Below are 20,848 nucleotides of genomic sequence, written 5' to 3'. Positions count from 1 at the left end.
TGACGCGTTCTAGTGTTTGAATGGCATGTGGTATTTTAAAAATTTGCTGTAGTTGGACATAATTCATAGAGCTGAGAGAAGAACTGAGTGACAGGTGAAGACTGCTAAGCATCCATCAGTAGGAAGAGCAAAGCTGCCAGTTTGAATTACCCTGTGCTTTGCAAGCTGTGACCTGGAGAAGTTGAGTGGTTTCAAAGTGGTGCAGAATTGAAGCGAAACTGAATCCGTAGAGCTTGCAGAAGGTTGGGTGTGCCCATTAACAGCTTCATGTCCTTTGCATTATGAGTGGTTGAGGGGAGGCTTGTGGATGAGAAGCCTGGTGGTTTCAGATTGCTCTTCTTTTGACCCTTCCAAATTTCTGTAACTTTTTAATTCTTTGAGAGGCATCCAGTGCTGTTTTTGTTTTGTTTTGTTTTAAGGTATGAACTATAAGGTAAAATGTCTAATTTCAGCCACACTGTTCTAAGGGATCTGTTACAGTGGCTGAAGATATTTACCAAGCTGAAGTATTTTTTGCAGTGGCTAGGACAGATTCACGGCCATTGTGAATGCAGTACAGCAACATTAAGGGCTGAAATAGATTATCCAATTTGCTTCCCTTGTCAGATCCAGTTTCAAATTTTGAACCACTTAAGGCCCTGAGCAACACCATACATGCTTTTTGGCCAGCATGTCTGTGAGCTACACATTTGGAGATTGATAATATAGGGTGTAGAAGAATGACTGCTTTTGCTAAGGTAGTTAAGTGGACTACCCAGTCAACTTTCAGAAATGAATATTCTCAGCTTGAAATGTAACCACTTCCACAGGTTATTCATCTCAATACAAGACAGTTTGAGACTCACTGTAAAAGTATTTTTTTATGTCAAAACATTGGGGACGTCTTGGTGTGATTTATTTTTATTAGCTCAGGTTACTAGTTCCTGTCCTTGCAAAAGTTTGTAGAACTGAAGGAAGGAATCCTACAGTCATTCAGGCTGCTGTGGTTCTGGACAAGATAGGAGAGTACTCTAGTTACATGCTGAATTTCAAACACCTGGGTAACCTTTATGAACCATCTGAATGAATGCATAAACTCTTGGGCCAGTGTGACAAACTTGTGTGGATTTCTGCCACAGAAAGATCCATAGTTCTCTACAGTTGTTTCAGCTAGTTTAAATCTCTGCCTTCCTTTCCCCTGTTTGGCTAAGCATGTTAGCAGTGTCTTTTAATTCTTGGTGACTCTGTCCTTTCCCTTGAAGAGCCATGCCAAATGGCTGTCAAATGAAGCTGTTGGAGTGTTTATCTTCTCATTTCTCCCTCTGTAGGGATACGATGTGGAGAATTTTCACAGGCTCACTTCTGGTGGAGGAGAAGTCCAGCGCCTTGCTACATGACTTGCGGGAGATCGAGGCCTGGATATACCGGCTGCTGCGCTCACCCATGCCTGTCGCTGGTCAGAAGCGGGTGGATGTGGAAGTTTTGCCTCATGAGTTGCAGCCAGCTTTGACATTTGCCCTTCCTGATCCATCCCGCTTCACCTTGGTGGATTTTCCATTACATTTGCCTTTGGAGTTGCTGGGAGTGGATGCCTGTCTTCAGGTGCTGACCTGCATCCTTCTGGAGCACAAGGTAGGAAGGGAAGAGTTATCTTTGAAGCTTTACTCTTTCAGAAGCCAGGGTAGATTGAAGAATATCTGTCTACTGGAGTCTTTGATATCAATTTGCCTGGAGGGTTGGAAGGAAAACATCTTTCCTGCTTTGAAAACGTCTTTCATGCCTGCTTTGAAAAGTTTTGATCTCACTCTAAAAAGCACCTGCAGTTGGTTTTCAGATAGATTAATGTCATTCCAGTTCACAGCCAACAAAACAGGGTCCTGCGTGCCATGATATTGCATATGCCCCTGGCTGGGAGTACCGGAAGCAAATGGTTGTTGCAAAAGCTAATGTGAGTTTCTGTGGTTGCAGGTTGTACTGCAGTCCCGAGATTATAATGCGCTCTCAATGTCTGTGATGGCCTTTGTGGCTATGATCTACCCGTTAGAATATATGTTTCCGGTGATCCCTCTGCTCCCCACCTGCATGGCCTCTGCAGAACAGGTACATATTTTTTCCTTCATTAGCCTTTTGCAAACAATGTTTCTCTGAAAACACAGTAGTCCTTGTTTCCATCCACCATGATTTCTGAGGGACCATACTAAACACTGGCTTGCAAAGAATGTTTTTGAGCACCAATGACTATTTAAATTGTACGGAATGTTTTTTATTTAAGCTGTCATTAAAACCTGCTTGGTGAATAGTGTGGTTCAAAGAAGTAGCTTCTTTGAAACACAGTGGATTTACAATATTATGACAAGACTTTACGCTTCCAGCCTTGCCCTCCCATCTAAGTATTACGGTTTGTTGGGGACTGCCCATAGTAGTGCTTAAGGAATCTTAAGGGGTCATGATTCAGAGTGTAGAAACTTCTGCCTGCAGTTTATTTTCCTTGGAAGTATGAAGTGTCAAGTTACTTCAGCTGGGCACCTGGATTTCACCAGTTGTCAGCTCTTGCAAGTGTTCATTATTATGTTTGGAAAGACAGAATTGAGGCCATCTTATCCCTTCAGTTAGATCTTGCAACTGATGCTGCAGATTTGTTCTGTCCCTTGGAAGTAACCAGGTGTTCTAGATTAAAGGATAAATTAGCCTCCCAAGCAGCTGACCTCAAGCTGCTACATGGCTTATTGATTTAAGCCTTTTCCCTCTGCTGATTCCCTTATCAGAAACAACAAGAAATTCCCCTTAGGTTTTCCACCTGCACTTATATTAAGAAATAAAAAAAAAAAATCAGTTTCTTCTTTTTCTCTGCTTTCTAGACTTGTTATAGCTTTGAAATTAACTTACCATTGTAAGGGCATAGGTAAGGATAAGGCTTTTGTAAGGGTAATGCTGTATTTAGAACAGCACAGGCTCAATTTGAGCTGAGGGTGTACATGTGTTATTTTCTCGGTCCATGAAGCTGTAAGCTGTTAGTTTTGCTAAGTTTTTTCATAAGAGTTGTGCAGCTCTATATAGAAGTATATCTCTGAAAAAATTATGAGTTTCTCTTCTAGGTGAGAATTAAAGAATTAAAAGTTGGCAAGATACGGTGATATCAAATGCAGAACTTGTCCTTATTGCCATGTCTCTGTCTTTCAGTTGCTTCTAGCGCCTACACCTTACATCATTGGTGTTCCAGCAAGTTTCTTCCTTTACAAACTAGATTTTAAAATGCCTGATGATGTATGGCTTATTGACCTGGATACCAATAAGGTAAATGATGCCCATAAGGACTTAGGCTTTGTTTCTGGATGACTGTACTCTTTTACCAATATGCACACTGAGAACTCAAGAATGTCTGTGCTTATGGACAACTGGCCTCAGTCTGCCTTTGTTGATTCTGTCCTAAACTTTAGGATTTTGTTGCTTGTCATGTCGCATGTCTCTCCCTGATTCTTTTGTTCCTAAAGCATTCTTTTTCAGTTGATCCATATGGCTGTTTCATAGAAGGTAAATCCTCTGTAAATGATTAAGCCATCTCCTTGGGTAACTGTGAGGCTGCCTGCTGTAGCCCTAGATAAGAATCTAGATCTGATAAGAGCCTTCCAGCAGCATCTTTTTTCATCATTTGAATGAGGCAAAATATCCCACTTTCTCCTGTGGCATGAGCAAGGCTATTTAAAGGGAAATATGTATAACATCTTATGCTTAATGGAGATTCTGAGGGATGAGTATAGAGACATTTTAATAGATCTCTTAAGTTTAAACAATAATCTTGCGTTGTTCATGACATTGTAAATAATGTTAAGTCATTGTAAGAAAAAGAAAATCAAATTATTGATGCAGGTTTTGGTTTTTTTTTTTGTTCAAGTTTTATTTTATGTCTTTTATTCCTCAGTTTCAGGAGCAGTGGAGATGTAGGAGATTCTGTTTTGAAACGGGTCCTGCTGGGAAATTTTTAGTTTGTTACCTGTGTTTAATTCCAGGTGATTGTTCCCACAAATGCAGAATCTTTGCCGGCACTTCCAGAACCAGAAGCTTCGGAGTTGAAAAAGCATCTGAAACAGGTAATAAACACTTTGGGGAAAGGACTCAGACTCAGTAAGACATAGCAGATGTAGTGTTGCACAGCTTTTCTGCTGTAGAAATGTGAAGCAAAAGATGTTAAAAGTAGGATTGCAGCCTAGAACTTCAGATGGTTGTGAATGAGGTATCAGACTACTAGAATGCACTTGTTCAAGAAGGTGCCTATAAGGCAATTTTGAAGAGGTCTACTTGAATATAGAGGCCAGCTAGTCAATAGAGTGGCTGATAAAATGAACTTAGAAGACTTCCTGAACCCCCTGAGCTCTTTTGTGCTTTTCTACCATTCCATTTTTCTGACAAATCTAAACCTGAGGTTTTCATTGTGTTTCAGGGCTATTTAGTTTCTTTGAAGAATTTCACAGTCGTTTTTGTTACCTGTTCATTTTTTTATGTCTCTATTGCTTCCACTTTGTAGGAGAAGCACAGGCCTAGGAATTTTCTGTTGATGTATTTAAGGTGCTTTATTTATATAGGTGTACACAAAGAACATCCCCCGTGTTAGAACACAGCAGCATTTTAAGCTTGAAAAGTGGTATTGAGTGGCACAGTTATTAAGTGTTAGGTATCCAGCTGCTGCTTTTCTCCCTTTATGCATAGAGCTAATTTGGAAAAGTAAGTGATTAATGAGGCCTATGACCATGGTAAATTTATTAGCCAGGTAAAAGATTTGAAACGCTCTTGGGTGCAGTAGATGGTTTTTATTTGCTATTGTTGTTTAGGGCTAATTTGTTTCCAGTCGGTGCAGAAAATTCCAGGTTCCTCCTTTACATTTGCCATGTAGGGTTAAACACTGACTTGATCCATCTAGTTATGATCATCTGTGCTTCCCCTCCATTCACAGATTTGTACAAGTTCTCAGTCTCTTCTCTCAGGTCCTGCTAAGCCATTAATCAGCTTGGGGTCATCCTGGCTGATTGTGTCAAGCAGGTTTTATCTCTTTATTTCTGTTTTCCTTATGCACGCTGCATGCAGTATCTAAAGGTAAAGTTTCTTACAGACCTTATGAGGCCACCCCTCTCTCTCCTTATAGACCAGGAGAGCAAAGTGTGTGACCTCTGTAATAGCCCAGTACTTATTGTCAGCTCAGATGGAAGTAATGTGTTGCATGGAGTTTTGTTAGATCCACCTTCCCCTTACTTCTGCCTCATCCCCTTGCAATTTCAGGCACTACTGAGTAAAATTCTCTCATTAAAGCAAAGTTGAATATCAAAACAAATCACATTTTTCTCAAGCAACTTCTATTTAAAATTGTTGTTATTGACCCAAACACAGTCTTTGTCCCTATGTATTCCCACAGTCATCATCAATAGTTGAACAATGGCAAAAATGAATGAGGGTTACTGGTTGCAATACAGAGTGAAGAAGACTGAATTGCAGCCCAGTTTGCTAAGGTTAACACCCTTTATATACCTTTGGATCTCAGTGTCAATGACTAATATTCAAAATACCTGATTTTTAAACCACATTGGAAAGTTCTTAGCTTCATCGGAAAGGGTCCTTTCCACTTTCCAAAGCACCTGTAGCCAAATGTGGATACTTGGGGGATGGGGCAGTTAGACCTCTCTCCCTGTGCCTGTCTTGCATCCCGTTTTATTTCCTCTCATTTGTGATATTTGGTAGTAATAGATTTTTGTTTTGTTTTTTTCCCCTCCATCTGTTTCTCTGTGGTCATGTGTTCGTCTTGGCTCTGATGGGCTGCTGGTGTTATCATATGATCTTCCATCTTGCCTCCAGTGTCTGGTTAGCATGACTGCAATCACTCAGCAACAGCTGCTCACTCCTGACAACAAGGTTCTTTATTTTATTCTTTTTCCCCTGGTTTTCCATTTTACCCTTTTACTTTGGTCTTTTTGTTTTACTTTGTTTATTTTTGAGATTGGATGGGTGAAGACTCAATGGGCAAATGAGAGAAATGAGTGAGATTTAGGTTGGATCTGGGTATTAAGGAGTCATGCCACTCCTCTGCATTTTCCTGAGGATATTATGAGGGTTGAAGAGGATGACTGCTTTATGGAGAGATGAAGACATTATTCAGATAATATTATATTACACATAACATCTGTATATAATTATACAGATATTCTGTAGTTTGCAGACACACTGGAAGATAGATACCTGTGTGATGGCTGTCTGCACACTGCCCTGGGTTGTCAAACTCACTGACAGAACTGCCAAGTTGCAAAGCATCTAGAGCTCTATGTGTGTTCTAATTGCACATGGGCATAACCCTCCTGTATGTTGTATGGTTTACCGTGCAACTCATGGTCAGATGTGGATTATTTTTGTTGTTTATCATGAATGGTCTAGAGAAGCAGGCTTCCATGCTAAGATTCATGTGTTTTCATTATTGAGGAGATCATTTGGACTGTCCACATAATGGAGGGCCTAGAAGTATTTATTGGCTCAGTGTTCAAGAGATGATTTAAGGCAAATTATTGGAGTGTGAACAATTGTTATGATTGCCTAGAGGGCAGAGTAGCTCTGATCTTTTGTTCCTTGGATAATTTTTGCTGAATATATGCCTAACGTTGTCCTTTGCTAGGCACTGGCCAGCATGAGTCTGAATACTCAGCCCATTCTTAATCTAGAGAAGTTCCACGAAGGGCAGGAGGTGCCGCTGCTGCTGGGAAGACCACAGAATGATTTGCAGTCTACTCCCTCCACAGAATTCAACCCTCTGATCTATGGAAATGATGTGGACTCTGTGGATGTGGCTACCAGGTAAGACTGAAATGGAAATCAGTGTTAAGCCTTTGTCAGGCTTGCATTTGAAGGACTGAGAGCAATGTTTGTCATTGGGTGGGTCTTGTTATTGAGCAGGTAAATTAGAACCAAGTGGCTGATGAACTGATTTATTAAGTTTTTTAAGAAAACATCTTGCACTGCATTACTGTCCACGGATTTGAAATTTTGCCTAATGCATACATTTAAAAGATTCCCTGTCTTCTGCTAAGTTCTGTGTTTTTATCTGACATACGTCCTTTGCCTCTTTTTAGGGTTGCTATGGTGAGATTCTTCAACTCGCCAAACGTTTTGCAAGGGTTCCAGATGCATACTCGCACTCTTCGTCTTTTTCCACGACCAGTAGTGGCCTTCCAGGCAAATTCCTTTCTTGCTTCTAGGCCAAAGCAAACACCTTTTGCGGATAAGCTTTCCAGGACACAAGCAGTAGAATACTTTGGAGAATGGTCACTCAACCCGACGAACTATGCTTTTCAAAGGATTCATAACAGTAAGTTTTGGTTTTCCCTTTCCTGCTCTTCTGGTGTCTTTCAGAAACTTGAAATGCAGATAGATTCTGGGGACAAACTTAACTTAATACCATATTATTCAGTGATAATCAAGTCCAGTTCCTGACTCCACACAAGACCATATCAAACCATATGTCTGAGAGCACTGTCCCAATACTTCTTGTACTTAAACAGGCTCCAGGGGAACATATTCCAGTGTGAATTCCTTCTGGGTGGAGGAATACAGTTCAAGAAATATTTTTCTGTTTTTAAGTATTTTAATGCCATTTATTTCTCCAGATAATTTTACCTCTTGTCCTGTTTGCTAGCAGAGAAGAACTCTCCTAGTTGGTTTTTTTTGTTTTGTTTTGTTTGTTTTCTAGAGAAAACTGTTCCCTGTTTTTTGCAAGACTTACTGAGGGATAGCCTCACTATTAGTGAAGCATTTGACACAAGTGAATGAGTTCAATTAACTCTCTCCTTGGTTGTGTGGTTTTTTTTGTGTGTTTTTTTTTCTTTTTTTTTGGTGCAGATATGTTTGACCCAGCACTGATTGGTGACAAACCAAAGTGGTATGCCCACCAGCTGCAGCCCATCCACTATCGTGTCTATGACAGTAACTCACAACTAGCTGAAGCACTGAATGTCCCAGTAGAAAAGGAAACGGACTCTGACCCCACTGATGACAGGTTAGTGGGGGGGCATAACTCCAGCCATCTGACAATTACTTCATATTATTCTGGGGCTCCTCTCCAGCATTTCTTTTGCTGCCTTTTCTTCCAGCCTTCCATGCTTTTCTTCTAATTTCTTCTATCTGGTCAGAATACTGACACTGAAATAAATTGTCTCACTGCTCTGTCATCATCTTAGCAGCTTCTTATTCCTTTGCTAATGTCTTCTCAAGTGTTCCTTTAACATGGGTCTTTATTTGTACTTTCCTGTTTTCTTTTGCTTCTTATATGCCCCTTATCATTTGTTATTACTTTCCACTCTGATGTGTTGAGTTTGCTTTTTTTTTTCCACCATGCTGCTCTTTCTCTGGTTATTTCTTTTCCTGTACTTCAAGCGATCCCATTCAACCTACCATTATTTCACATCTCTAATCAAAGTATGTCATTATTCAAAGTTTGCTACTACTCCCCACTGCCTGAGACCATGTATATGCCGTAAAGTGAGAATCATTTTTTGTTGATGTGTTTTTGACCTTTTTTCACAGAGTTTTGCCTCAAGCGTTATCATCCTTCCTTCTCTTTTAGCCTGTGAGGTCTTTCAGGCTTGTACTTATTTTTCGTTTATGTTCTACACAGCACCACTAGTCCTCATGTTGGAAATAATTGTTAGTATTAAAAAGAAGTGCTTTTCTTTTGACTTCCAGTTGTCTTGAAGCTTCCTCCCCTCCTGACACTCACTGAGAATTCATATGCTAGTCCCTGTCCACCTATGCTTGACCTCATTAACCTTGCTGAGAGCTTTTAAATGTCTTCGCATATTGTCTTTTTACCTGTCTCAAATATGTTTCACTTGCTCTGACTTTTTATGAAGCTGGCCCCTTAGTCTTGCCAGGATTTTTTCTTTATTTATTTTTAGTAGAAGTGGTTATATCATGAGATTTTTAAGATGCTATTGCTGTTCTGCTACCACTCATCTTTTTCTCACCAATTGTGGCAGTGGCAGCGACAGTGTCGACTATGATGACTCAAGTTCCTCCTACTCTTCCCTTGGTGACTTTGTCAGTGAGATGATGAAATGTGACATTAATGGCGATACTCCAAGTGAGTAACTTTGGGTTGCATTTTCGTGAGATCCACATAGGTTCCTCTTCCATGTTTGTGCTGTGGTGGTGGGGAAATGCCTCCCTAAGTGTCTTAGTCAGAGCAAAACACTGTTCCATTATAATGTTGATCTGAGGTAAAAGAGTCAGTTTCCAGAAGCAGACTGAAGGAAGACGTTTCTTTGGCTTATATGTAGTCCCCTCTGAAAGACTCTGGGAGGAGAAAGATCACAAGTAAGTGTTGCTGAACAAAACTACTGACTAGATTTGGAAATCTGCTGCCAGTAGAAAAGATGCAATATGGGCAGCAGATTAAGAGCTTTCTCCTGCCCTCACTTTTTGGTCTTCAGTGCTGCCTGTAACAAGTCTCTTAATGGGGACAGGAAAATGCATTCTCTTTTGTTTATATGGAGGTGGCAGGAGCAGTGTTTCTTTTGAGAGCAGGAGATTATTACTTCAGAAAACCAAAAACAGGAATGCCAACATGTTTCCTGTGCCCCAAGGACAAGAGATTCTGCCTGAACATAAGTAAAGGTTTCCATTGTGAGCATAGTCGAACAGAGCCCCAGAGTCAGAGGGGATTTTCGAGCCTTGGAGACACTGAAAAGGCGCTGGGCAGCCTGTTTTAACTTTGAAGTTAGCCCAGTTTTAAGTAGCCAGTTGGATTAGGTGTCTCCCAAAAGTGCATTAGAACTTTTTTATGTGCTTTATGTGCTGAATGGATCTGTCAGTGATTTTTAGTCAGATGGACTAAAATGTAGTATTGAGGAAGATAGTGTATTGTAGTTATGTAATGTATGTTATTGTATTGTTATGTAATGTAGTTAATGTAGCTGAGGAAGATAGTGTTCTTTAATGCAAATTGATGTGTTTGCAGATGTTGACCCCCTGACTCACGCAGCCCTTGGTGATGCCAGTGAAGTGGAGTTTGATGATTTTCAAGAATATTCAGGAGATCTGGATGAACAGGCCATGGACAGTGAGAACTCCCAAGAGAACAACCAGCCTCGTTCAAGTTCCAGTACTACAGCCAGTAGCAGCCCCAGTACTGTTATCCATGGAGTGAATCATGTGTGTACTGAGATTAATTCTGCCCCAGGTTGAGAGTATTAGGATATAAAGAGTGGGAGAATGCACCTAATTCTTTCTGAGCGGGTCAAAAGCTAATCAGACTAAAAACATTCAGAAATTAAATTGCATGCACTTTCTGGACTCCAAACAAAGTGAAGTTACCGGTAGTCTCTTATGCTGAGACAGAACATTCCTGTGTGTAAAAGCTCACATGCATTAAAGTACATTATTAACAGAGAGCAGTGGTCTAGGTTGTGGCTGCAGGAGTGACTTCTACACATTATGGAAAGATCTGTTGTAGGGGAATGGGATGGGGAAAATCCTTGAATCTGTGTTCATTTAGGAGGTATGGGCGTTGATTCTGTAACCACAAAGCAGAGCAATAGGGAGCCATTATCCTAGCACTTTACAGTAAGATCTGTTTTTAGGGAAGAAAACTTCTAGAACAATGCGTAAATACTGCAACTTTTCTACAGTTCTATATTAAGAGTATCTGGTAGTGGGATTTGGGAGGGGGTCCTGAAATGCGAAGACCATACAAAATTCCCAGTTTATAACAGTTGCTCTTGTCAGGCCCTTCATTTTTAAGTAATTCAGATTAGCAAACAGATGAATGGTTTGACTGGTCCACAGGAGTCTGCAGAATCAGCAGAGATGGAGGAGAAGCTAGTTGCTGGATTTTCAAACCATCTCCCGTCTTTGCCACTACAACCAAGCTTTCCCAAGATGAGCTTTGATCGACGTGAGAGTGACAGCCCAGCTGTCAGCATGAGCTCCTCAGAAGGGGTGGTGAGGAAACGAGAGTATGATAATCCATACTTCGAACCACAGTATGGTTTTCCTACAGAGGATGAAGATGATGAGCAGGAAGAGAGCTACACACCAAGATTTAACCAGAATCTCAATGGAAGCAGGTGATTTCTCCCTGTCCTCCTGCTGTTTTGTACAGCTGTCTCAGGGTTTCCATCTGTTTCATGTAGTTGAACATTTTATTGAAGTAGTGGGGGATAACAGAATTATCAGTTTTTCATTGAAACATTCTAGTGTACCACCTACTGATCCCCTTTAAGGGATATTGGTGGTGAAGCTTGCTATTTCAGGGGTGAAATGGGAGGGGATTCAACAGTATTTTATGACACTGAGTTTTTTTCCTTTGTTGCTCTGAAATCAGAAGTTTTTTTTACCCCTAAGTCCACCAATGTAGTGTTGCAGGCAAATTTGCAGTGTGTCCTGAGTGGTAATAAAAGCCTTTCTGCAAAGATGCATCTCTACTTTTTTTTTTTTCCTTTCTTTTTCTATTTTTCTTTCCCACAGGGTAAGGATAGTGTGGTAAAAACAGGCTAAAACCAAGACCAGCATCAGCCTCCCACACTCATGTAGGTTTTTAGTTGGGGAAAAAAAAATGCTAATAACACTTGTACATTTTTCTTCAAAGGTCTCAGAAGTTACTTCGTCCAAACAGTTTAAAACTGGCCAATGATTCTGATGCAGATTCAGACTCCAGGGCCAGCTCTCCAAACTCTACTGTCTCCAACAACAGCAGTGAAGGTTTTGGGGGCATCATGTCTTTTGCAAGTATGTACTCATGCATTCGTTAAACTACTTAGCAGAGCTTTCAGAGAGTGGAGTAAACAGGTAGTTAGCCAAGAGGAAGACTTGGTTGAGTGTCATAGGACCTGTTTTATTTATACTGCTGATAACTACTACTTCATGAATTTTTCAGTAAGAAGGACTTTGGTTGTGTTGTTAGGCCCTTGAATTATATGGCACTTTTGGCCAACAATCAGAAATTCTGTCAATTTTGTTTAAACAAAAACTGTGATTTTATGAAACTGGTCCAAGAGCATTAACCAGTTACATGCTTTTCATGCTGCTGCTTCACTTGTTTAGGCGCTACATTAAATTTCTTCACTGTGCTCACTTACTTTCACTTATATTATTGAATAATTTATAAAAATAATATCCACAGTTATGGGAAGCTAATGTAGAGTATTTTATTGTGTGGAAGAAGATAACCAGATAAATAATCAGCTGTTATGGGGGAGGGACAAAAAGTTAGTAGCAGTGAGAAAAGTATATTAGATGTTTCTGCTAAAAAGATTGTTACTAAAATAAAGTCAGGGTAACTTGAAATAGTGCACTGACAATTTAGATGAACAGTTTGAGATTGTCCATATGAGGATCTATCTCTATTCAAGTTCCTTTCAGGATGTCTACAGTCTTAAACAGATGACAGAGCATTGTTGCACTCTTGTGTTTTTAGAAATCTTTTGCTGCTACGACAAGCTTTGTTTTCTGATAAGTGGAAAGCTTCTATTTTAAAGTGTGCTTTTGGGTCAGAGTTTCAGAATTTCATAAGGCTCTGTGCACTCTTTTGACTAAAGGAGTGTGTATTTTAGAGATCTTTTGTCATACTGTTTTCTCATGTGACCCCCACCATTAATTTGCTCCTAAAAGGAGTATCAAACTAGAAGACAGTTGATGTGGGGTTACCTGTATAATGGCAGGAAGACAGGTTGACATTGCTGGTACACTGAAGACTCAAACGCACAATGACAATGATTATAACACAAGAGCTAAGAATTACCTTTTAAACAATTTAGAATAGTCAGAATACAGATGTGGTTGTGTTGTAAATGAAATTATATTATGCTTATGAGATTTGTGGACTTAAAAAAATAAAACAAAAAAACCCCTTTGATTTCTTGTGTTCCTTTCCAAGCCCTGCAATTCTGTGATTCTGTGTAATTTTTGTCTTGTTGATTTGGTTTTTTTGTTTTTCTTTTGTCATAGGCAGCCTGTATAGAAACCACAGCACAAGTTTCAGTCTGTCCAACTTAGCCCTGCCAACCAAAGTTGGGAGAGACAAGAATACCCCGTTTCCCAGCCTGAAAGGTAACCATTTTTCGCTTTGTCTTCTACATCCTTTCCTATTCTTGTGACTCTGCACTCCCTAAAAGGAATGTTGGTGGTGAAGTATTTTGGTAGTTTGGGTTAGTACCTGCTTTAATTACCAAAACAAGAATTTTCTTGATATTCCTTAGTCAGACGACTTCTCTAAGCTGTGTTGGGGTGGGAGAGTGGCTAGCCTGCCTTGTCTTAATGAGTGCACAGTGAATGTTGGTTTTGTTTTATATTTTGTTTAATTTTTAAGTCTTTAGTGTAAAGAATGGGAGCAAAGAGGTAGGTTCTACTTTTGTACTGCCACTGTCTTCCTGGTTAGCTTTACATAACCTGTTAGAGTAACGACATTTGGTTTGTAAGAAGGAACAGTGTATCACTCCTATAGAATCTGCTGAAAGAATAATACTTCCCTCCTGTGGAGACTGCAGTTTAAATAGGTTTCAGTAGTGCTTACAGTCCTTTCAATTCTCTGTATGGAATCTTTCCAATCAAACTCAAAATATAAACATATTTCAGCTCATTCAGAATATAGATCCATCCCTATCTTAGGTGCACAATCTTGTGACTGGAACTTCTCTTGTTTGTCCGCTGTGTTTTCTGATAACAAGTCTGAATAGGGTCTAGAGAAATGAACCTCTGACCCTAAGGAATCGAACAGCCTGGTTGTCATGATAGTAGTTGCTAAACCAGGGAAGGTTTTACTTTACCTTTTGAGTTATTCTATCTGATTAGAACTTGCTGCTTTTGTTTTAATATGTTGATTTTATTTATTTATTTTTTCCTCCTCATCATTTCATCGGTAAAGATTACTTTAATCTGGAAGTGGGAAGGGATGTGAATGAAGGTTGGTATGATGTTTTGCTGACCTCTGACCTTGTAGAAACAAAGGCCAAAAGCTGTTTCTGTGTTTCTGCTTTGGACTTTGTTTTTGAGACAAGTAATCATTCCCTGTGTGTAAAATGAGGAGGAACAGCACTGGTATGGTGAAAACGCTAGCAGAGATTCTGCACAGCTGTTTTTGACAACATTTTACCAGTTAGTTACAGTTTCATATCCAGTTGTGCAGGATGAGAAACATACTTCACATCAGGGTTTTATTCAAGGGTAAACTTAATGACTGATTCCATGCATTGGAAGAAAACAGTGATGGGGTTTGCCATTTCGTGTTTGTGCTTTGCACCTCATCTTCTGCACTCTGGTGTTCTTTTCTTGATGAATGTAATTGTGCAGGGCCTGTAACGTTACTGTGCAGATATGAGGATGGGATATCCATGGAGTAGCTCAGTCTGTTTTGTGCATGTGCAAGTGTGTGTGTGCAGTTGTGTTCATTAGTGCGTGCATGCTGGCTCACTGGGACTTTCACTGGGCACTTCTCTGGTTTTTAAATGTTTTATCTCTGTTGTGCTGGCATAAAATTACTATGCTAACTTGTTCTTACCAAGTGTACGTGTTGCTCTGTGTTTGTAATGGGAAATGATGCTGGGACTCCATCTCATTGCTGCTGTTTGATCACTTTCCATCCTCCTTTTTTAATTTTTATTTCATGCACATCCATCACCATTGTTTTTCCTCACTGATGCAGTTGTTTTTGGTAGCACCCTTGAAATTCAGTATGTGCAGTAGTGTCCTTGAAGATACAGTACGGTGGTTTACTAATGCTGAATTTCACATTAAGCGGTATCTGTTAAAGAAACTACACCGGCCCTTGTTGTCTTGGGCTTTCAAAGCATCCTACCTGCTATGGTATCACTTGGGTTTTGTTTTGAGGGAGGGCTGGGAAGAAGCTGGTAGCTGTTTTTTTTGTTTAGTTTTGTTTTTTCCTTTATTTTTTATGCTGATGGTGGGGAGCACAGATATGTAGCACACTACTAATTGTATATTTTGTGTCCCAGTATTTGGGTTAAATACTATAATGGAGATTATTACTGAAGCTGGCCCAGTAAGCAATGAAGGTGGGTTCCCTACAGCATGAGCTGTGCATGATGTGACAATTTCCAGCATTCCCTATGCCTGACTTTGGGCTACCTTTCCTCATTGGGTAACCAGTATCATATGATCTATACTAGTCACCCCCGATGCATTTTGCTTTTACATACAGTGACTAATTTGAAGACAATTCTTGTTGTCAAACTGCATGCAGAGCAGCCAGAATTTTCCTGCCTTTCACCTTCTTCTGCTCCCATTATACCATCTTCTCTTTTTCTCTGCATTACTCCCATTACTGTTTTCTGCCGATGTGTGATGCTAGAATATGATATATGCTGCTGCTTTTTTGGAGTTTCCATTTTGTTTGAAGTTTGTTACCCGTAATCTGAATAAGTGTGTTAGCTAAACTTAGTATTGCTTGTTACTGTCCTGGGAGCAGACTGTGTTCCCCCACCTATTTCTTCTCACACTGTTTCCTCTCCTGCTTAGGAAACAGGAGAGCCCTGGTGGATCAAAAGTCTTCAGTCATCAAGCATAGCCCAACCGTGAAGAGAGAATCTCCATCACCTCAGGGACGAAGTAGTAATTCCAGGTAATATTTTTAATTGCTTTCTTTTTTTTTTTTTTAATCCTTTTTGCATGAAGTGGTTTTAGAGTGGCCATCATACTCTTAGATGTGAGGCTATTGAGAACCATGCAGTACTTTTCTCTATAGCTGTAAGCCTACATACATTGTCTGAGAAGATTTTGTACAAATGGCCTTTGAGTCAGTAGCACATATGTGCATTTTTCTGCCCTTTAATAGGTTCCCTCTTTCTATCTGAGATTCAGAATATTCTACATCACGAAAGACCCTGCTTTTAAATCAGTATTCTTTGTAATTGAATCTAGTCTCAATGGAGTTGTCTAGCCAGCATAATTTTAGTGAACCAGTTAAGAGGATCAGCTGAGTCATGTAAAGCAGTTTGATTTTGTGAGTTCATGAGAAAACCATTTTTCAGCCTGGGAAAGGGACTTGAAATGGTAAACTTAAACATTGCTTCACCTGTGCTTGTGCTTTCTCCTCCATTCTTCCATGGCAGCCATATATAGAGTGAAATTTACTTTGAGCTAATGGGGATGGAAGACAAAAAGTTATGGTTCAGACTGGGGATGCGGCAGGCTGCAGAGGAGTTGCATTCCTTTTACATTCCCTTCCCCATGGTAAAAAGAGCTGAAGCAGTATGTACACCAAAGCTACCACACTAGTGCTCTGAATACAAGGAAAATCTACAGATATGATCAGGTAGCCATGGGAGAAGGTTGCAGCTCATAGACTTTATATGGATTCTGAGCAGTGCTGTGAAGGTGGATAGTACAGTGATAGCTATGTGGACTCGAGAAAGAGCTGATTACAGCTTGTGACAGAAAACAAGGGACAAACAAAAATGTTTGATGCTGCAGCCATAGAACAGTGCTCATTACATGAGCAGTTGTTAGCAGAAAATCTAGCATGATTTGAGGTTTTTGTTAACTTAGCTTTGTTTGGAAATGCCTTTGCATCTGTCCTGGTCAAGATAAAAAGCAGACTAACTCATTCCACCTTGTTTCCTTTCTAAATCCATCAGTGAGAACCAGCAATTCCTGAAGGAGGTGGTACACAATGTTCTTGATGGGCAAGGTGTTGGCTGGCTGAACATGAAGAGAGTCCGACGTCTGCTGGAGAGTGAGCAGCTCCGTGTCTTTGTACTAAGCAAGCTAAATCGCACGATCCAGTCGGAAGAAGATGCTCAGCAGGATATCATACAGGATGTGGTCAGTGCTAAATTCTGCAGGCTCCTTGTACCTACTTTATGCTTAGGTTCAGCTCATGGAAGATTTTTCTGAAGTTGCATCTTACAGGCTGATATTACAGCAGTTTTGGAATTTGCATTCTTGAATGACTTTCTTACTTGAGAAACATTGGCACTAATTGGACTTTTGTTACAGGAGATCAGCCGCAAAGTTTATAAAGGCATGCTGGACTTGCTAAAGTGTACTGTGTTGAGCCTGGAGCAGTCGTACGCGAATGCTGGCCTGGGAGGCATGGCCAGTGTTTTTGGCCTTCTAGAAATAGCACATACTCACTACTACAACAAAGGTAAGAAAAATGTTCGCTGCATTACTCAGTGATTCTTGCAGTGCTAGCTGATCTTGGAAAACAAAGTCCTTTTTAGGTAATGCCTCTTCAATTTTTCACTTTTTCTTCAAGTCTTGTTCGTAATGCAAAGTAAGAAAATTCGTGTGTGAGAAAAATGAGTAAAAGATGACAAAAGGTCACCTCTCTGCTTTATATCCAACTCAGCTTTTCACTGTCTGAGATTACAGCTATTTCAGTGTAGCAGAGAAGTAACTACTTAACACTACTGTTGGCTTCTGGATTGCTTGCATCAGGGATTTTCTGAGTTGGCTTAGATGCCCTGTGGACTTGGTATGTTCATAGCCAGTCACTGTTAGGTTGCTAAGGAAGGTAAGGAAGAAAAGTTGAGCTGGCATATGAGTTCAAAATATGGGTATCTTGGTAATTATAGGCCTGACACCAATTCTAAACAAAATTATGAAATTGTTGATGCAAAACTCAGTGGCAAGTCAGGTGTGAACTTCCAGTGCTTACACTGTCTATCAACATTTGGAGTGGCGAGGGAGGCACGTACACCTTGGAATATGTGTTTGAGTTGCAGAGGTAAGTCAGTAACAAAAAACAGGTGGTGCGGTGCTTCCAGTTGTGATCATCTGAAAAGACGTACGTAGAATTGCAGGAACACCTTTTCTTTGAAACAGGTCTTGTCTGTTGCGTGTTAGGTGTTGATAATTTACTGTAATTATCTGTATGGAAAGATACTGCTACTAGCAGAATCTTTAATGTACTGGTCAAAGGTATTACGAAGCCTGTGGTATGACAGATTTAGATATTTGGATATAAAATTTTTATTCTAAGCTTCATCAGTTATTGGAACAATTTGTGCAAGATTGCAAAAGGTTACTACTCACTGGAAGCCTAATTTTGAGTATCCTGTTCTGAAAGTTTGCCAGTAATTCAAATTTTGCAGTTTGATACAGAGAAGCAATCCAAACTGCCTTTGCGGACAAACGATTATACAGTCTCAGACAATGACAACTGAGGCCTGCTCTCATTTCCTTTTACTTTGTTTTTTGGTCCTTTTTTCTTTGTTAGTTGTTTTTATTGTTTGCTTGTTTGTGGGTGGGTTTGTTTGGGTTTTGTTTTGTTTTTTTTTTTGTTGTTTTGACAACACTTTGTTCTTTCTCTTTAAAGAACCAGAAAAGAGAAAACGAAGCCCAACGGACGGATCTGTCACTCCAGTTGGCAAAGATCCTGCATCATCTCCTAGAGTGGAGCCAAAACCTGCCATGCAGCTGCCAGTACCACAGCTGATGCCGAAGGCACCAAGCCCTGCAGGGAAAGGGCTAAGGGAGTTTGATACAAGGAGTCTAAAGGAAGAAAATTTTATTGCTTCCATTGGTGTGTATTGAAATGCATGTGAAGTGCAGGAGGGGCTTCTATTTTGGCATTAGGGTCTATTTGCATTGTCTCCATTTAACACGATACATTTGCTGCTGTAACATGCCTCATTTACACCATGGATACCAAGGAGCAATCATAAGTGTTTTAACTCGCTCTTGGATAAACTATCCAGAGCAGTTTTCTCCAGAAGCTTTCTAATCTTAATTATTTCTGAGTATCATTACACTTCAGACAGCCTTCACTTTTGCTGTGATTTATGTTTTTAAGTAGCAGAAAATGGCAAAAAGGGAAATGAGGCCAGCAGGACTTTGGAAAGGGCTACTGTGGAAGAGACTACATGAAATGGAAGTTTTTGAATCATTGCTCACTATGTCTGTAGTATTTAGATTGCATCTTGATAGAATTGGGACTCAGGAGCTCCTGTTTGTTAAGTAATTAAAACTGCCAAAAAGGTTTAAATTGTAGTGTGAGCAGGACTGATGGATCTTCCTTCTATGCAAAGTCTTAAGAGAAGACCTTCTAAACAGCATCTGCTAGGCTGCTCAGTAGAAATTTTCCTAATCTTATGCCGTAGGTGGAATAGTTTTTGCCTATACCTGGGGGAAAAAAAGGTGAACTTTAGATTGTTTTAGCTAAAAGGGATTAAAATAGATTAAACAGAAATTAAAAAATAAATAAATAAATAAATAAATAAGGACAAAAGATTTAGGTTGGATCCAACCTTCTACAGATGGAAAGCAAGATAGTTATACCATCAACATGTGAGGAAAATCCTTCACTGACTCCAAAAATATGTCATGTTACATTTTAGACATTGCTTATAGCCTGTTTAAAATAACTTCTAAATGTATTTGCATTTTATTTTTCATCATGTGGAAGCAGTGTGCTCGTAGGAGGTTCTGCTTCCAGTAAGTGACACAAAGTAAGGCAATGTATACACTGGATAGTTATTTGGCAGAAAGGGTTCAAACATTCTTTCTTTATGTGCTTTATATATACTTACAATTGCAGACTATCTGTTATTAAATCCTCCTGAACTGATGCTGATCACCCCCGATTTGATTTGCCTTCTTGTTTCAAGAAGTAATCTATGGAGGGAGACAAATGCCCAGAAACTAGTCTTAGACTTTATTTGGAAATCTATCATGAAGCTGTAAGATTCAAATTTCCAGCATTTCATTTTATTGTTTATTTATTTTGCTCTGGGGTACTTAACTGATTTTCTTTTCTGTAGAATAGTTACAAGGAAGTACGATCCTTATGCCATTAAGAACAAAGCAGACTGTAGGCCACCCTTCTTTTCAAGAATGAAGAGATCTTAGATTGGCTTGCTCAGACATCTGCTTTCTTTAAGATGAGATTAAAACTTAATAGAAGCAGAAATCATAGGGACCAGACTGTCCATGTTTTTGAAGCTTTATAAGAAGTCCTTTGCAAAAGAAGTATTACTTAATATGTTCTGTTAATGCTGTTGCTAGAATATTAGCCTTAAACAATTTAGTGTTCAAGAACAGGCAACTTTAATTCTTCATGGTGGTTCTGATGGTTTCCACTTTTCTTCTATGAAATTAGATTACAAGAAAGATACAGTTTCACCAAATCTGCTCAGAGCTCAAAAGACTCTTTTTTTTCTGATGCTTTCTTATCTGACTGGGTTTATCTGTCACCAAGAACCGTAAAAGGGTATGCAAATCAATCTTAATATCTATAAAAACAAGGGTAGCATCTGTGTTCATCTGGTTCTTGGGATCTAAAAGTAAAAGAAATTCCTCTTGTGTTCCACGATAATCATTTAAAGTGGCTTGGTTATTGCACTTTTTGTTTGCTTTAGAAGGCTTCTGCGTGAGCTAGCACTTTGAATGTTCAGGACCAGAGTTGGTCATGGCTGGACAGAATTATTTCTGAAGTGAAATGCAGGCTTTCCTCAGTCAAACTAACTTGTTTAGGGAGGAAACATCTGGTAAACATTCACGTATTGCTAAGAAGGCAGTAGTCCTGAGCACCCTGTTGTCATTTTGTCCTGCTTTGAGTAGGAACGTGCTACAAGATGATCTCCAGATGTTCCTTCCAACCTTGGCAGTTCCTTGATTCAATATGAAATATGGAAAGCCTTTGTTTATTCATTTACAGTCTCAGGTTATAAATACAGAACTGAAGTTGTCAATGAATCTGTTGGTATTGTATGGACAAAATGCAAGTTGGGGTTGCTACTCTTTCAGCCTAGTCCGAAATAGGAAATAACAGAATGAAAAGTGTGTGATCGTCTTGATAGGATAAAATCATGTAGAACACTGCAATAACGGTGCATACAGTACACGTTAATGTGGCAGTTAAATTGGATCTCAGTAGCGGAATCTG

The 20,848-nt window shown here is 39.7% G+C and overlaps 1 protein-coding gene across 50 annotated transcripts in view; it reads left to right on the top strand.

The window, feature by feature from the left end:
* MADD (MAP kinase activating death domain) overlaps nt 1–20,848 on the top strand; it is a 65,255-nt gene that overhangs the window by 14,735 nt on the left and 29,672 nt on the right. For 12 of the 50 annotated variants that reach the window (XR_014946575.1, XM_085548742.1, XM_032444663.2 and 9 more), the window contains exons 4-22: nt 1,308–1,611; nt 1,948–2,079; nt 3,160–3,273; nt 3,987–4,067; nt 5,821–5,877; nt 6,629–6,807; nt 7,083–7,318; nt 7,849–8,005; nt 8,982–9,088; nt 9,965–10,158; nt 10,792–11,072; nt 11,594–11,733; nt 12,952–13,053; nt 13,868–13,906; nt 14,955–15,014; nt 15,478–15,580; nt 16,596–16,782; nt 16,957–17,107; nt 18,281–18,487. Coding sequence is in view for 49 of the 50 variants with exons in the window: in XM_085548742.1 (XP_085404868.1) it covers nt 1,308–1,611; nt 1,948–2,079; nt 3,160–3,273; nt 3,987–4,067; nt 5,821–5,877; nt 6,629–6,807; nt 7,083–7,318; nt 7,849–8,005; nt 8,982–9,088; nt 9,965–10,158; nt 10,792–11,072; nt 11,594–11,733; nt 12,952–13,053; nt 13,868–13,906; nt 14,955–15,014; nt 15,478–15,580; nt 16,596–16,782; nt 16,957–17,107; nt 18,281–18,487 (2,831 nt within the window). In the remaining variant the exon portion in view is untranslated. The remainder of the gene's footprint in view (nt 1–1,307; nt 1,612–1,947; nt 2,080–3,159; nt 3,274–3,986; nt 4,068–5,820; nt 5,878–6,628; nt 6,808–7,082; nt 7,319–7,848; nt 8,006–8,981; nt 9,089–9,964; nt 10,159–10,791; nt 11,073–11,593; nt 11,734–12,951; nt 13,054–13,867; nt 13,907–14,954; nt 15,015–15,477; nt 15,581–16,595; nt 16,783–16,956; nt 17,108–18,280; nt 18,488–20,848) is intronic. The other 38 variants (XM_032444678.2, XM_032444670.2, XM_032444677.2 and 35 more) reach the window with 10 other exon arrangements.

Source organism: Coturnix japonica, chromosome 5 (assembly GCF_054131305.1).
Source record: "Coturnix japonica strain WE chromosome 5, WE-NBRP24, whole genome shotgun sequence".
NCBI lineage: Eukaryota > Metazoa > Chordata > Aves > Galliformes > Phasianidae > Coturnix > Coturnix japonica.
The sequence above is the reverse complement of the archived record's forward strand: the minus strand, read 5'-3'. Positions and strand labels throughout refer to the sequence as shown.